The 17,693-nt window shown below is 39.8% G+C and overlaps 1 protein-coding gene across 14 annotated transcripts in view; it reads left to right on the forward strand.

The window, feature by feature from the left end:
* LOC6568736 (heterogeneous nuclear ribonucleoprotein L) overlaps window positions 1-17,693 on the forward strand; it is a 129,718-nt gene that overhangs the window by 104,229 nt on the left and 7,796 nt on the right. For 7 of the 14 annotated variants that reach the window (XM_032740856.2, XM_032740857.2, XM_032740859.2 and 4 more), the window contains 3 exons: window positions 1,539-1,586; window positions 13,142-13,323; window positions 13,660-13,752. In XM_032740856.2, the coding sequence (XP_032596747.1) occupies window positions 1,539-1,586; window positions 13,142-13,323; window positions 13,660-13,752 (323 nt within the window). Of the gene's footprint in view, window positions 1-602; window positions 1,095-1,538; window positions 1,587-13,141; window positions 13,324-13,659; window positions 13,753-17,693 lie in introns of those variants that run through there. The other 7 variants (XM_032740860.2, XM_032740861.2, XM_032740866.2 and 4 more) reach the window with 3 other exon arrangements.

Consider the following 17,693-nt stretch of genomic DNA (forward strand, 5'->3'; position numbering starts at 1 on the left):
AGAAAAAGAGGCAAAATAATATATATGAACGTATGTAAATGGGACTGCATATTTATATAGTAGGTGAGTGGGAAATTAAAGGGCAAATACTGCTTAAAATACCTGTAAAAGTTGTTAAACTTTGATAAAATATTCCCAGAATATTGCATACTACAAATGCCTTGATATATTGCATCTTCTTCAAATAAGTATATTCGATATTTATTTTGAAGCTCTCTGAAAATTGTATGTGCAACATCAGAGTTGGGCCTGCAAGGAAAGCTGTTAAGAATAATACCAAAATGATGTAACCATAAACATGTTTCGTTATTAGTATTTTTATAATACTGCGCTGCCGATAAATCAATTAGGAATCATTGCTGAAAAGTGTGCGATAATGCGATAATGCGATTACAATAGAGACAGGCTTTTGACATAAGAAATTTGTCACATCATTCGACGAGACGGAGCAGAGCAGGCTGTGTTAAATCCTACTTCATTGCGTGTATACGCAGTCTTAATTCATTCGTCTGTGAAACACCTACCTGAAAAAAGTTTATTTAAGTCATCTCGGCAACAAAAAACAAAAATAAAACATTAAGTTAAATCAAGAAAATTTTCTCAATTTTCCTCGTGTGAATATTCGCAAAGTCGCGACAAGTGAACAATAAAAGTGAATAAAAAGCACAAAGAGAAAACGGGAAAGCGAAAAACTTTCTTCTGTTGGTAGCTGTGAACTAAACTGAACTGAACTTACTGAACTTAACTGAACTGATCAATCTGAATAATGGAGAACTATATGTGGGTGCCACCATCGCAGTCGCAGTCATCGCCGTTGCCGGCAGCGCTGCCGCAGTCGTCGCAGCAACCGCTGGTTAGTGGCACACCGCAGCAGCAGACGCCGCAGCAGCAGCAGCCGCAACAGCAGCCTGCGCGTCGATTTCCCGGTGGCCACAAGAATAACTACGGCTATATGCAGAGTCAGGCTAACGCGGCTCTCCTGATGACCACCAGCAATCCCGCTGTCCAATTTATAGGGATCGGTTCGACCAGCACTTATCGCAATCATTCGATGAATAGTGGCTATAATCATGGCGACGGCTTTCAGCATAACGGTAAGAAGTAATTTCTACGACATGATTCAGCAGAAAATAAATTGAGCATTTTCTCGTTGTCTGTCAAATGTCAGGCAGTGGTGCTGAGGCGTTGCCATATCTAAGTGCTGGTGTGCACGTAGTGTTGCCACTGTGTGCGTGTTGTGTCAGTGTTGCGCAACGTGCTTTCTATTTATAAATGAATTATGATTTTTCCAAACTCCCTTCTCCTCCCAAAACTACTACAACATTTGTCGCTAAACACATTGAATGGCTATCCAAATTGAATTCTTGTACTTACTACTCACTCACTGTTTGAATGGTGTCTAAATATTTATACATATATATATATATATATAGATATCTATATAGATCTGAAATTTTTGTTTATCCAACTTGTCAACACTTGAGCAAAATGACTAAACGACTATTTTCTTCTCTTCCATTTCTCATTTCTCTTTGCAGGTAAGTCGCTGTTTTCTATACCCGAAAATGTTGTTGTGCTTGAGAGCCGTAAGTACATTTCAAAACTATACCACTATTTTAATACACATTATGCACATATAAACATTCATATATATATATATCATATGTATATATATACATATACCATTCATCAATACACCTTTTACACACTACACTTGATTTATTTTCGGCCAAAAGTCTCTCGCAGTTGAACTACATTTCTCTATTAATTGCAAATAAAAATTAAAAACATTGCCAACTAACCCATAAAGATCAAAAAGCTGTCGAACTACAAAAATTATTGCATTTGCGTGTGTTTTGGAAAAACGCTTCTGCCATTTATGAATTATCATCTTCGCTTGTTTTCCAATACAATTTTCGAATTTCCCCTTTGTATTCTGTATCTAGTCTTCAATTTGCAATTGCAATTACAATTTCGATTTTCTTATAGTATATAGTACATAGTATATAGTATTGTAAAGTCATATCCATTCAGTTCATGACGCCATCGACTTTTATTTTGAAGATTGTTTTTTTATTGTTGTTGCCGTTGCAATTTACATAATTTTCAATGCATACGCAATTTAGTCGAGTATTTGAAAAAGTATATCGATTATAGAGGGAAAACGCAGACACGTGCATGGTAATAGAATTTCATTATTATTGCCAACTGCCCTGTGCTTTGTAGGGGGTCGCCTTGTTGGTTCTTGGTGCTGTAAAAGCAGTTGCATTTTAAATGTATTTCTTCGATTCTTACAAGCGGACAAAATTGAAGGAGTATGTTTAAGTAAGAGGCCTGTTGTCTCTAGAAAAAACTATATATTTTAGAATAATATTAAGATTAATTTCATTTGTCTTACTTTCTCTATGCTTCTACCAAAATCTACGGGCAAATTAAAATCAAATACAAATACGTCGTTAAACTCGCAGAAAAAAACCATTTGAATAATTTTCTCAACCAGCAGATTGCCAAAATTTTCATAACAAGCCGCAACTCAAATTGAACAGCAATCTCATTAGAGTATGCCATAAAAACATGAATGCCCATTCTAATAATTAAATATATACATAAAAATTCATAGATAGGCGAAAATATATTCGCACCATAATTAAAATAAATATTTCTGAGTGCTCAATAATTGCCAAATAAATTATTTTAATTGCAAGCCTGAGGAGAATGCCGCTAAATATATAAATAGCCAAGTATCTCTCATTCTCGCGCGCATCTTCCCTCTCGCTCTGGCTTTGTCTCTTGCTGGCTCGCTCGCTCGCTCGCTCGCCTGTCATTTATTATAGAACAAATTTGCTTCCGTTCTGTTGACTAACCAATACGATGCATTGGTCACACCCACCAAATTTGTCGCAGGTGGCAACAAAAAAAACCAAAAAGAAAAAGCCATTTCAAAAATATATAAAAGGAAACACTTAAATATACATAAAAATTCCAAGGAGGGAGGGGGATGAGTGGTGGGCGATGATAATATTGGTGGCATATTTTTAGATTTATAGCGGCCGTATGAAGATTTCTCTCGCCGAAGATGTTGATGGCTGCCTTTCCCCCAAATAGGGATCAACATCAAGACCAATCGAAGATTTATGCCTGTTTTCATTAAGAGCAGCAGTCAACTCTAACCTCTAACCACCCCCACAACCACCCGCCCCCCTACTACTGCCCCCTACACACACACACGTAAATTAAATACGCGACTTTATTTGCGTTTCTTCGGCATTTGTGTTATTGTCAGCCCAGGGTTGTCAGGCTTTATCAGTGGCAAAGTTGCGTTGTGTGTTTGTTTATCTTGCCCCTGTGCGCAGCTGTTGACCCAGCACAACAACAAAAAATACATATATAAATATATATATATATTTATGTGTGTGTGTATTTGTATATGCATACATATGAGTATTTTTTTTGGCGCCCAACTTTGGTTGCTTAATTTCCGAGGCGAGTTGTAGGTGTGAAGTTATTTGCCATTAGTTCTCTACCCCTCCCGGTGCTCCCCTTCCTCTCTTTCTCCTGACAATCTGCCTTTATTTGCCTGTTGGCTTGTTTTGTGGCTTACTTTTGCTGATTGGCAGCGTATGTCCACTTCTCCCTCTCTCTCTCTCTCTCTCTCTCTCTCACTCTCTCACTCTCTCTCTTTCTCTCGTATCATCTATATAGGTTCTTTTCTGTACATATTTTTTGTTATTAAAGTGTTTTTCCTCTGTTGATATTTGCTTACGTAACGCAGCAAAATTATTACGCCCCGAAGAAGAAGGCGCAGCTGAAATTAATTGAATTAACTTTTGCTTGCCTTTTTTTTACACTCTCGGATATTTTGTGTAAATAGCGTAATTGTGAGCGATAACTATTTTAATTAGTCAAAGTAATTATTAAAAAGGAAACCTTTGTGAGTGCGGGAGAATTAAGATTAAAATGATATTGTATTAGAAAATATTTGTACAATTAATTATAATACAACACATTTAAACAAATCGTTCAAAATGAATGTGGGCTTTACTCTTCAACCCTGAAAGTGGGATTTAGTCGAAATCCATTTTGGCCCACAAAAATCACAAAACAAATGAAATTTCAACTAATACTTTGCTGTGAAAACCGTTTGCTCATAAATCACAAGCTTTCCAACAAAAACTTGCTCACAATAAATTAATTCATAGTGAAATAACAACAAGGACGCATAACCGCAACATGAACAAAACACAGAACAACAGCAACAAAAAACACAGTAACCAATTCGGATAACCGCATTTTCGGCAAAATGCGAGGGAGAATCCAAAAAGCATAAATATAAATTGTGTGTCCCTGGCATTTTATGGTAATTCAATCAAATTGAAAATGACAAATTGTGTCAAGTTGCGGTCATTTAAAAAAAAAAGCCCACTTCCTGAGTCGACCTGGGTGCTGGGTGGTAATGCAAATGGACAGAATGTGCCATAATTAAATCCCACGTTGAGAAACAATAAAAGTGGCCAATTCGTAATGGTTTTAAAGTTGATGTAGTTGTTGCGCTGGGCGTGACTGGGCTTCATCTGCCCCGCCCCCCCTACCCCCTCTCTCACATCAATCAATAAGAAGCGATCAATCAAAACGGTGTCAACAAGCAGTACGCATCCAGCTGATGATGTTGCTGCTGCTGCCGCCTGTCGCTAGATGGCGTGTCGAACATGAAGAATGAAGAATGTCGATGTCATCGCCTGACCAACTTTTCGAGAAACCAATGCCCGATTCCACCACCACACTCCCTCTCCCTCTGCCTTCCTGGCTCATCGGCATCTCACTGCCGTGTGCCACACTAACGAGCGCTAATGGGCAATAAGGCCGCCCACACAGCCCCCAACCTGCCATCCCACCCCTGGCAATATGCTAGAATGAAACTATTGAACCAAAAATGTTCAAGTGACTTTCAAAGTTTTCTGGGGGTGCCACGCGCAATATTGCGTCGATTATCTTCAATCAAATGCACTTGATTGATGACTGCAACCGGACCAAACCGACCGTAGTACGAACAGATAATATCATCCCCAATCTATCTCAAGGCTACTTTAAATTTACTCCAGCATTAGTTCGTATTAAAAATAAAGAATAAAATAAATTAAAAATTGCAAAATAATGCAAAAGCAATTCATCAGCGTCAATGGGTATTAGAGGTGCAGGAGAAAGTTGGTTAGGGAGCGCTTTTCTCGATAGTGCTTTCAACTTTGTGTTATTGATGAACTTTAAATTGAAGTTTTGATTTTCAAAAACTTTTTAACGATTCTGCAAAGGCTGACTGAAGTCGTAAATTGAAATTTAACAATTTGTGCTTTATAAATTTGATTTACTTTACTCGTGCCAAATCTGGCTTAAAGCCGTAAAACTTACAAATACGTAAAGATTGTGTTTTATGTACATCCAAAAAAGGGAGTGCAACAATTTTAATGTTTTATGTGATTTATTGGGAATTTCTCTTTCACTTATGACCTTTGCTTGGGGCTGCTTACATACAATCTACGTATACATATATTGCTCAATCCTCCAATCCTTTGCTATGGCTAAAATATTCAAGAGCACTTGCTTTACCAATCTCGTTTTTCTCTCGGTCGCCTTTCTGCCATTGGTAGAGCAATCTCGCAACTTCCACTTCATTTGCATACAAATTATGGTCTAAATGTTGCGCATAATCAACAATTTGCAACCCCGCTTTGTGATGACCTGTTAGAGAGCGCTGCATAGCTCGAAAGTAATTGACCACATGTACCCACTCTGCAACACAGTGTTTCCCCTAACCCCCTCACATCTCAACATCTTGCTTAATTTGCCTAGTTGCTGCTGCTGCTGCTAAATGTTGCTGATGATTTTCTTTAATGTTCCATTTCATAATTTTATGAGGCAAAGTACGCCAACCGTTCTCCACAGTCCTCCTCCTGATTCTGCCCCGGCGCCTGCCTCTGGTCACATTTGCTTAATTTATGCCAACAGCGGCTGCTGCTGCTCTTATGGCATCGCTTCATCTTCTTCTCGCTCGTTGTTGTTGTTTTTGTTGTGGGTTTCGTTCTTGCTGCTACTTCTAATAAATTGTAATTAATTTTCCCAGCTGGCCTTAGAAAAAAAAAGAAAAAACATCAACTTTTCAACACAATTTTGTTTAAGCAGCAACAGTTTTTTTCTAGCAATTAAATTTCCCATTTAACTAATGCGTTGGCATTTAAAAGGTGCCGCTACACTTTGCACAAGCAAGCAGCTAAAATATATAGGAAATGGGAAATGAGAAACAGCGCCTGGCATGCTACCCCACAAAAAGTCAATACATCCGACCGCAAAACAAGTTGAGTCAAATCAAACAAACAAACAAAACACACACGCCATGTTGTCATCTAACTAAAAATCCATCCATTCCGAGACCATTCGATACCAACCCAAAAATGCTACCCTCTATCGTATATAGCCGCATCGTTTTTCGATGCACTCGAATATGCTTTTGGCCGGCCGGCCAGTGTAGAGTAGTATGTCGCATGTCTCTTGGCATTCCTTTTGGCCAAATGTTGCAATTGCCAGATTGGCATGAGGAGCAGCTAAACAGAGTGTGGGTAGAGAACTCTAGACGAAAATTGAAGTGCAATTCGTAAAGAACTCGACTGAAGGAGTTGATGACAACGATGATGTTGATATTGATGATGATGATGATGATAATGGTAGCTTTGAGTAGGGCTGAATGCTGTTGGACAAAATTGAAGTCTTTGATTGAGCAAATGTGTGTGTGTGTGCGGATTGCACACACATCTGTGTGTGTGGTTTGTGTTTACATGCATTAATGGTAAACCGCAGCGTTGACCAAGACTACGAAAATGTTTGCCAATTCGTTAATTAGGCCAGGCCAAAGGGCTTGAAAGCCACGCCCACACACACGATTATGTTTTTTGGCTAATTATGAGTTCTATTTTTGACGTGACCTTTAACTCAGCTAAGCTGACATCAAACAAACAAACAAACTGGAAAGCAACTTGAACACCATTCTGCGTTTATAATTAGCTTGTCGTCCTGTGTGGCCCTAACGCTGAACCTTTCAACTCGTTCTGTTGCCAACCTGTGTTCGCCACCTCTGTTTGCCAACTGTTAACAATATTAAAGCGAGAAGCCATCCTTAACTTAGAGAGAGAGAGAGAGAGAGGGTGAGAGGTGGCTAGAGGGCATAACAATTACATGCGTTTATTCATATAATTCAAATCCGTACCGTAAATGTAATTAAGCTCATGAGAATTAAACGTAAATTTATTTTGCCACCGGGGCGGCAGCAACGCTCGTTAAGCGTACAACATCAACAACAAATGCGGGCAAAAAGAAAAAAAAAAACTTAAAGCGCAAATCCTTTCGCAAGGTTTTCGTCTTTTACCCTTCTGCTTGCCCCCTGCCCTTCGGTCTTTATCATTCTGGCTAATTTCGTTCAAGAGTCGAATCCTTGGGGGAATTTGGTGTATTTGGTTCGGTTTCTGGTCGCGTGTCGCATATAAATTGGCTCATTGCTGGCTCCCTCTTCTTTTCTCCGTCTTTTATTTTCTTATTGTGATAAGCATTTGCCATTTTTTTCCGCCCCTACTTGGATTTTTCTTGTGTTATTGCGTATTTTGCATTTTTTGTTGAATAGATTGAATTATGTGAGGAATTTTGCGAAATATATATCAAGCAATTGCTATATCAAATGTAATACATAATAAAAAAAAGAAAATGTATTCATATAAGCTGAAATTCATATAAGATAAGTGTAGATGACAGTAATTCAGTTAGTAAAATCCATTGACATAAGGGAAAATTTATGTGTTGTATGTCTTTTGAAATCAACTTTTATATAAACATTTTCCTTAATGCCAAATGGCTTAAGGCAACAACTTGTCTTAGTTTTTCAATCAAATGTGGTCACACATGCTTTGCGGCACGTATTTGTTAAGCTGATTTAGCTCTATAAATGTTTTTCCAATTTTTCACCCACAATAATAACAACAACAATAACGGACTAAATCAGCGTCGAGAAAGGATCCAGCAGCTTTCCACAATTTTCTTTCTATGGATTTGCCAAAATATAAAATATTGTTGCTGCTGCAGCCACAACATTAAAAACCAATCAGGCTCATTGTCACATAATCAACCCGATCACACAACCAACACACACACACACACCGCACACATATGTTTTTTTTTTAATATATATTTTTTATAAAGTCGATTGTAGAGTCGACAGTCATCGCTGCTATCATCGCACACACAGACCGAAAACTCTTTTGCCCTGTCACATAATAGTTTTGGCCTTTGAAAACAAATTCAATTTGCAAGCTGCTTATGGAAATGTTTATGCAAGACGTGCGCCAAACTGTGTGTGTGTGTGTTTGTGTGTGTTCCACTGTGAGTGGGTGGGGCGGAGTGGGAAAATTAATGTCACATGACATGAAGAGAAGAGCGTGTGTGAGCGCACAACTGAGTAGAAGGCGGGCGGACTCCTCGAAGGCGTGGCAGCAATGCATTTTAGCCAGATAAACAAGCAAGGGCGAGATAGCTGTGAGTTGGCTTAAGGGTAGGGTTGGGGGATGATGCTGTGACTCTTAGTACAGTTGCGCCAGTTGCCAGCGGCAAAGTTGACTCTGACAAATTGAAAATCATTGAACAGCGAAAGTAAAATGCACACCTAAGCAGCAAAAACAACAAACACAGGGGTAGTTGATATAATGTTGTCACACATGTGGAGGGAATGGTTGTGTGTGTGTGTGTGTGGTGTGTGTGCGTGGCTTGGTGAAAAATTGTGTAGCATACATTTAAGCAAATTGCAATTAAGGTTGCCAACGTTTGCACACACAGTGCTTTGTTTGACTATCCGATATCCAACCACACCAACCCACAAAACAATCCTCCCTTCCCCCCCCCCCCACCTGCTCCCCCCGCTCTGACAATCGTTATTTTGCGATTCCCATTTGCCGCTCGACAAAGTGCGCCAATATGCCACAAAGTATGCTACAATTTGTAGCATACATAAGCTACAGCCACCCGCCCTCCGCCCACACCCACCATTTTGCAATAAACGCCACATAAATGTTGCATATGCGGAATGGCTTGCATTTTCTATTTTCTATTTTCTGTTTTCTGTTTTTTTTTTTTGTTACCCAGCCTGTTTTAATGGATCTTTGTGTGCCCCCATTTTTCACTTGCAACCCAAACGTCGTTGCCTGGTTGCACTTTTCTAGCAAATTGATGGTCGGGCAGCAGGTTGATGTATGTATCTAGGGGGAGGGTTGCCTAGTGCTTGGTTGATTTTATGTTTATTTAGTCGTTCATTTTATGGCTGTATATTGCTGCAGCTGCCTTGCACTGTTGCCGCACTTCAAAGTGCGCCTTGCTCGCATTGTTTTCAGTTGTTTCGCATCAAATATGAACCGACGACTGCCACTTTTCGCAAAATTTTAGTGTCATCAAATATTTGTTATTTTGTATACATTAGCTTGCTCAACTTTTGATGTGCTATGTTGCCAAACTTTCCCAACAATAGTGGTATACTGGGGCACTAGAATAATACAAATTATTCATTTTAATTCCATCACACGCTGTTGCCAAACTCAGACACACTCCTTCTGTTGACAAACTTCTTGGTTAGTTTTCAAACAAAGCAAACAAAAAGAAAAATTTAAATCCCCAAATGCTTAGCATTTTACTAAGCTATTTGTTTGCGCAACTCAAGTCACGCACCATTGCCAAACTTCTCGTTACCAGAATGCCGAGCAAATTGTATGGGAATTTTGTTTAAACAATTTGTTCAATTAGTTTGTAAACTTACTTTTCAACTAGACCGCCCCAGCAGGCTTTGGCAATTATTTACACATGCCAAGGTGCATTAGTTTACGTTATTGGCAACTTCCGTAGTTAATTGTGGTCCACGTGTCGTATGAGTAACTCGACTCGCATGCAAATAACCATTGGGCTTCGAAAAGGAGTCAAATTGCTGCCGCCGTCGCCGTCGCCGTCGCCGTCTCGCACACTTTGCGCTCCATAAAAGCTAAACTACAACTTCCGGCCACATAACCAACTTTCACCTTGCTGCCTGGCTGACTGGCTGACTGGCTCATAATCTAAAATAATTTTGTGCGCGCGAAAAATTTACACCTGAGCAACATCGTCGTCGCCTTGCGTGTGAACATTTTCCAGCAATTGCATGCAACAAAATATATACACACAGTACACACAATATGTATTTATACATATATATATATATATACATATATAGCACAGCACCTTCGAGATGCTTATACATTTTAGGCACGCTTCCGACGACCGCCGGCTGTTTGACCAATTTTCCCTTTTTCTTGACCGAAAAAGGAACTTGCAAGTTCGCGTCACGCATACGCCCCATTGAGCGGTGAGCTACAAATCAGCGACCCGTCTCTGAATTTCAATTAAAGCGCCGTAGAGCTTCTCATCCTGATGAGAAGAAGGGGCACTAGTTAAAATGAATGACTATGTTTACCTCTTGATACACGAACGAACGCTTCAATCGCTTGCCTCCGGCTGCGGCACGTTCCAACTGTCGAGCATTTATTGACTACCACTCAGCATGTGCGATCTGATTTGGGGCAACAATATAGACCAAAAAACAGCAACAGCACCCCGCACTGCATCCTTCCCAGCCACCTTTATCTATGCGACTTATTTGCTTAAGGCCAAGTTTTAAATTGAAACGTGGCTTGCCTTGGAATCCCTTTCATGGTTTCCTGTCGAACGCACCGCTTTAACCACGCATGCAAACAATTCGCATGCAAAATGCAAACGGATTAAAAGCGTTGACTAAAAAACTAAAAATAAAAACTGCACATTTCTCTGTAACAGTTATCTCTGGTAAACTGAGTTGGTTCAGATTGCCCCAGGCCATTGCCAATAACAGGAAAAAACAAAACGTGATTTCTGTTATTTCTTTTGTCATAGATTAAATACCCTGTCGGATTAATTAAATTGATTCTATGCGAATAAAAGTCGATTCAGTTTTAACAAAGTTTGCCGATTTCTTGTGATGGCATTTTTTTTTCAAAAACAACGTAAAATCAAGTTTTTAAATAATTTGAACATGGTTCCCAATTTTATATGCAGTATTGTTCTAGAGGCTTGTATTTTTCTATTATCTGCAAATTGTAAAGGGAGATCAAACGTGATCAGTTACCACGTGTCTACCTTTGATGAAAGCATTGTGCGCAGCATTGTAAACGATTTAAGTTTGCTTCCAATTTGGCCAAAACAAAATGGCCAGCGTGAAAAACCAACAAGCAGAAAGAAGCTGAAGCAAAAACAAATAGCATCAGTGGCGAGCGCAGCGCTGTGTAGATTTTTATATAAATATTGTCAGGTAGTAGTTGTTGGAACCAGCGACGAATTGGTGGTGTGGTGTAGCTGATGTAGTCAACAAAGAAAAACAAACAGTTGTTGCCACTGGCATTTTTGGCGTTGGTCCGGCAACTAAATCAAATCAAAACAAAAGCAAAGACAGCAAAGAGAGGAGATGGGGGTTGGGGGTGTGTCGTAAAAGAATGAAGTTAGTGGTATGCAAATTTGAGTAGCTGACGTGATATTTATAAAGTTTGGGCTCCTTTTTGCCAAGTTCCTTGATTAAGTTTAAAGTGTTTCTGAGCTTAAATGGTGGCAAACCACTTAAGAGAGCTATGCGCAGCGCCACGGAGCACATGTGTTGAAAGTTAATTAAGTAGAAGCCCAGCAAACAGCGTTTCCTCCGATCCCTGCTTTTTCTCTCTCTCTCTCTCTCTATATATAAAAATATATGTATTCATATTGCTGGCCCCCGCCGCGATATTTTGACACTTTGTAACGGTTTTCGCTTTAATTATAACGCTCCAGTTTCCAGCAACGAGACCGAGACTTTGTTTCAGGCTTTGGCTTTACGGCCATGTTGTGGTTTTCAACTCGGGGTTTTGGTTTGGAGGGGAGGACAGTGTTAAATCTATGCTAGACTGCTGGCTCCCGCTATATTGGCCCTGTCGATGAGGTTTTTCCGGCACGTCTACATGTTGACAATTTTCGGTTGTTATTGTTGTGCCAACAGTATTGTGGTTACAGTGGGGCTGTGAATGTGAATTTACTGCCACAAAAATATATTGATTAAAATTGTGTCAAGCCAGCCAGCATTGCATTTGTAGTAGGAAATGAGGCTCAACTGGATCGTTGCTGCTTGTCTCCCCCTCCCTCCAGAGAAATCCATTTATTATGGTTGTGCTTGTAGTGTGTGTGTCTCTCCTCTCCTTCGTACATGGTTCCTTTTTTGCTGTTTCTCTCTTTCTGACTCCTTAATTGCATTTCATAGATTTCGCTTTTTATTTACTGTGCTCTGTTTTGGTTTTTTGCGTCACTTTCCAGTTAGCCAATAAACAAAACCGCCGCACAAATATTTTTTCGTATTCTTGTAGGCCCCCAAAAAATTCAATTAACTCGCTTTGCCCAACCGCAACTGCAACTGAAAAAAATAAAAGCAGAAACCAAATTTACACCACTTGGGTGGAGTGGCAAACCAACTGTGCCATTGGTAAAAGCTCGATTATTGCTGCTTTGACTTTGACTGTTATCAAAGCCGCTTTTAAACCGAAATTTGAGTTCTTTTTTGCGTGAAACTTTTGGCCAACAGACTCGCTTCGGCCAAAAACATAAACATATACAGAAACAAACAACAACAACTACACACAACATTTTGCATGCAACAACAATCTCAGATATGAAATAAAATAGAAAACATTTTTAAATTTTGTTTTTAGCATATTTAATTTAAGTCTTTTTTTGTTTTGTTGAAATTAAAAGCTTTGTCATCATTATTTTTATGTTTTGTTGTTTTTTTCTATTTTGTTTTCTTATATATACTTGTTAAATTGTTGTTGCATGCAATGTGTATAACACGAATTGTTGAAAAATTTAGTTGCAACAATACAAACACAACAACATCGCAACAACCACCACCACCACAACAACCACCACCAACAACAACAACACCACCAACAACAACAACATCATCACCACCACCACCAACAACAACACCATCAACAACAACAACTTGTTGCCCCAGCTCAAACGCACAATCTTGTTCCATTTAAAGAGCCACCACTATTGGGACCAGGCACCGCCTTCCCGCCATTCGGTGCACCCGAATATCATCCCACCCAGCCGGATAACTGGAAGGGCGCCGCCATCCATCCAACTGGCCTCATGAAGGAGCCCACCGGCGTCGTTGCCGGACGTAATGCACCCGTCGCTTTCGCCCAACAAGGACAGGCTCAGGTGAGTATCGAATTACCCCCAAAACAGAGCTCCTCCTCCTCCTCATCCTCCTCCTTGCCAACGCCATCGCCTCTGGCTTGCATTTCTGCTGACTGCACTTCTTTTTTTTTCATAAGCATAATTTTAATTTTAATTTTAATTCACAATTTACCATCTGCAATCCTTGCCAGAGGCGAATCAAAGCCACACACACCCAACGTCCTCAAATCCCCGACGGCAGCAGCTGCTGCTGCAGCTTCTGTTGCATTTGCTGGACAGCATTTTAATTAATTTGTTGTTGCGTTCTCTCTCGTCCTTTTATATATACATTTTTATCGCTGCCATCCATGCCTCCAGGGCGCTGTCATGATGGTCTACGGCATGGACCATGACACTTCCAACACAGATAAGCTCTTCAATTTGGTCTGCCTCTATGGCAATGTCGCACGGGTAAGTACATACAAACAGATAAATACTATCATCCCAGCAACTACTTATAAGCACAATTAATTTGTTAAATACAATACAACATATATCGGAGCGTAATCGCAGGCTGGGCATCAGTTAATGATTTTTTGTGATAAGTCCACGATGTGTTAATTAATTGAAAACGAGCAAACATTTTGAAGATAGTTCATTGCGTATTTCTCATAGGTTGCATAGATTACTATATAGTATCTGGACTAATATAATAAATAAAGCAGTATTCATCTTATGTGCGACAATCTCGGCGCAAGAGTAGATGGTAGAATAAAGTATAAAAACCTGAATAATGATTGTCATTTCCCCCACAAGAGGAGCTATCAAACTTAGGTAAATCAGGCTGTGAAAACTTAGGTTAAACAGCAGGAACTTTATGTGATGCAATCTCGGATCCTCAGCTTATATGTTTTATATGGCGTAGGCGCTAAAGAGCTCGTCGTATAACCAGTAAACTAGTAGGACCATATTCTTTAGTAAATTATCGCACATTATTTAAACATTTCTCGCCAGCTCAACATACTCATAGGTTGTGCATTTAAAGTTTGAGTATACATTTCTTAGCCTTGTTGCTTAAAAAATCTCTTCAATTGCCACTTCACGTAAGATATTTTGCGTCACAGTTTGACCTTAAAAAATAGGGGGGCGGGGCGGAAAACGGCTTGAAGCACTTAAGCTTGCACTTACCCAGATGACACGAGAAGAAAATAAAGACGCATTTTCATCGCCTCTCGTTTTGGTCGTCAGCAGAAATTTTTGTGTCGAGACTCTTAAAAAAATAAAAAAAAAAAGGTGTTGCCACAAAAACCACAAGATATTTCAAGTGGGTGTGTGTATATATGTGTGTATGTGTGTCTGTTTCATTTGTAAATGTGCAAATAAAACGAAAAGCAATAAAATTGGGAAGTAAAGGCCAGGACAACAACTGGAAGCTGGAACTGAAGCTGAAAGCCCCTAGGCTCACAAAAATAGATGTGGGGCAGTTTAAGTCCACAACCAAAACACATTTAGATAAAGCGTTTTAGATAACTACCAGTGACATGTGCGAAATGAAAGGGTACATCGAATAGAGAAGGGGTAGGGAAGTGGTAGGGCAGACGCCTGGGGGCAGCAATCAGTGCAGCAGCGTCATCATCTAGTGCCACAAAATGTGAAAAGAATTGATTCCAAAGAAATGCTCAAGCATTTATTCTGCCAGCAAATAAAGTAAATCAAAATATGCTAGCCATTAAGTAAGCTCCCCGAAAACCAAAAAAAAAAAGGAAAAACCTTTGCAAAATGACAATTCAAATGGGAAGCGGCAGCAACCGCACTCTTGGGAGCATTTAGTGAAACTATTATGAGCCACGCCTCCTCAGGTTGCAGCCCCCGCCATTCAACTGCCATTAACAATGGCAATAAAAAATACAAAAAAAAGAAGCAAAACTGAAAAACTGAAAATAAAATGAAAATGAAAATGAACTGAGCGTCGGCGGGGCGACATCAAAGCTAAAGCTAAAAATGAGAATGAGAATGAGAATGAGAATACAGTGAGTTCCTTGGCAACAGCAGGAGTCGCTTTCACTTTACTGCCACTAAGTTGCTCGTTGTTTGTGTCCTTTGATAATTGCGCCAGAGCAGCAACAACGGCGAAGTCAGTTTGGTTTTTCTTTCTGACTTCTTTTTTTTTTTTTGGTTTTGTTTTGTTTAGTTTAGTTTAGTGCCACTAACAAAGCGCATACCCCTTGAGGTTTTTGACTGTGTGTGTGTGTGTGTGTGGCAAAGACAACATAAAAGCATAACTGGGGAGCTGAACAACAAAAATCGCTAAGCGTTTTGAATTAATATCCTTGGGGGAAGGAGCGGGCAGCGTAGGTGAAAAGGTTACACATTTGCTGGTTTTGATTTTCCAACAGTTATTTCGAAATTACAAGAAATAGAAACAGAAATAGATACTTCAGAAAATGTATCTGCTTTGCCAAGAATTTGTTATAAATATGAACAGCTGAAATTGCTGGTTTGTTTTGGCTTAAAGTACGCCGTTAATCTTGTTAACATATGGCAACTCCTTGTAATGTAACAGTACTTAGCTTTATCTTTAGCCATATGGGCAAGGTTCTTATCCCAAACATAGTTTCCACTTCATAAATCGCAGCATTCGCCAATTTTTCAACAAGTGCGCTCCATTAGACAATAATTTAACAGTCTTCACAAGCACACACTCATCCACACACACACACAGAGAGTGAACTCAGTTTGGGTGCTGGCCTCACGCCCATTCACAATTAAATGCAATTTACGCTGCAAACAAAAGCGAGAATGGAGAAAAAACTTCAGAGCAGCAGCAACTAAAAGCAAACGAACAACTGACAGCCACAAGACCAAAAGGGCGATGGTCAAGGGATGGATTTTATAGCGGCACAGGGGAATTGTGGACTGGGATGTGCGTGGTTAACTGAAAATAGTTGGATAGTTGGCAAGTTGGCTGGCCGGCTGGCTGACTGGCTGGCTGGCCGGCTGGCCAAGCGAGCAGGAGGACGACGTATAAATTCAAGGCAAAGTAATTTAGTTCACATTTTTCTCCCGCTTGTCGGCTTGTGTGTGCTTGTTGTTGGCAAGCTGAGATTTATTACAAACTTCCTGTCCGAGACGGAAACTACTCATTAGCCATTAAAAATGATTATGCGCAAACATTATTCACTGGGCTGTGCTCCTCTCTAAGCCACAAACATGCATTTCTCTTCTCTTCTCTTTCGCTTTCTCTCGACTCCTCCACCACCAACTTGACAATCCAATCCAATCTCAATCTCACTGAGTGGGCGGGCCATTCTCATTCTCACTCTCTTTTCTCTTTCTTTCTGTTTTTTTTTGCTTTGCCACTGTGCTCTTTGGCATGTCAGCCAACCTCATTATAAACTAACATATGTGTAGATATATGTGTGTATGTGTGTGTGGAGAGGTGTGTATGCTGCTCTGTGGCGCTTGTGGGTGTGCGTGCATCAGTTTATGGTCCGACATGTTTGAATTGCGAATGAGAAATTGATGGGCACTCAATCAAAGTGCTGCCTGAACTTGAGGCTGCCTTCGTTGTTGTTGTTGTGGCTGTTGCTGTTTTTGTTGGGTATGTTGGTGTTAATGTTGGCCCGCTGAGGGCGCAACCTCTCCTTCTTGCAAGCCGTGCCCATTTTAAAGGCATGTGCCATAGATTAGCGATAAAAATGAGGCATGTCCTGCATACCGAAACTCAAATGCTTTCCTCTCCATGCCCTCTGCCAATTGTGACACAAATTTGTCGTATAAAGTTATTACTTAGAACAAAAAAGAGCTTTAAAACAAGCCTAAGTATTGATATGATATTTCGTCTTTGCTTTAAGCCTGCTGAAAAGCTTCAAGCCATTCCAACAAATTAACAAAAACCATTAATAAATGAAAACTTTAATAAATACAATAGTATTTAAATGAGAATTTCTATTCCATTTCCTTAAGTCGCTTAGTAGTTGATGTGTACGTGGCTCAACCAACTTTGACATAAGCCAAGACTCCGCTTATAGGCTTTTCAAAATCTCAGCTCAAATAGCTCGCTTCTGGCACAACTTATCTGTGGCATAAAACAAGTTAGTTAAACAGTCAATTTCCATCTATTTTGAAGGAGAAAAAGGCCATCAGACTACGAATAGGATACAAAAATCACGCACATCCCATAAGTCAAGCCTCATAGAGTTTGGCATTAAATTTTCTCAGGCTAAAAAAAAAAAATAAGAAAATAAAATAAAATACGGAAAAGATATTTGATTATCCCATCGGATTAGGGACAATCAACCGACAGATGAGGTAGCTGCTTACTACACAGGAAGGAAAAGTGGGCTGCTCGACCCCCCATCCCCACTCTCCGCCCGACCAACCTGACTGACTAACTTCCTGTCTGTGTGTGT

This window comes from Drosophila grimshawi, unplaced genomic scaffold, assembly GCF_018153295.1.
Source record: "Drosophila grimshawi isolate 15287-2541.00 unplaced genomic scaffold, ASM1815329v1 contig_1367, whole genome shotgun sequence".
In the NCBI taxonomy this organism is placed as follows: domain Eukaryota; kingdom Metazoa; phylum Arthropoda; class Insecta; order Diptera; family Drosophilidae; genus Drosophila; species Drosophila grimshawi.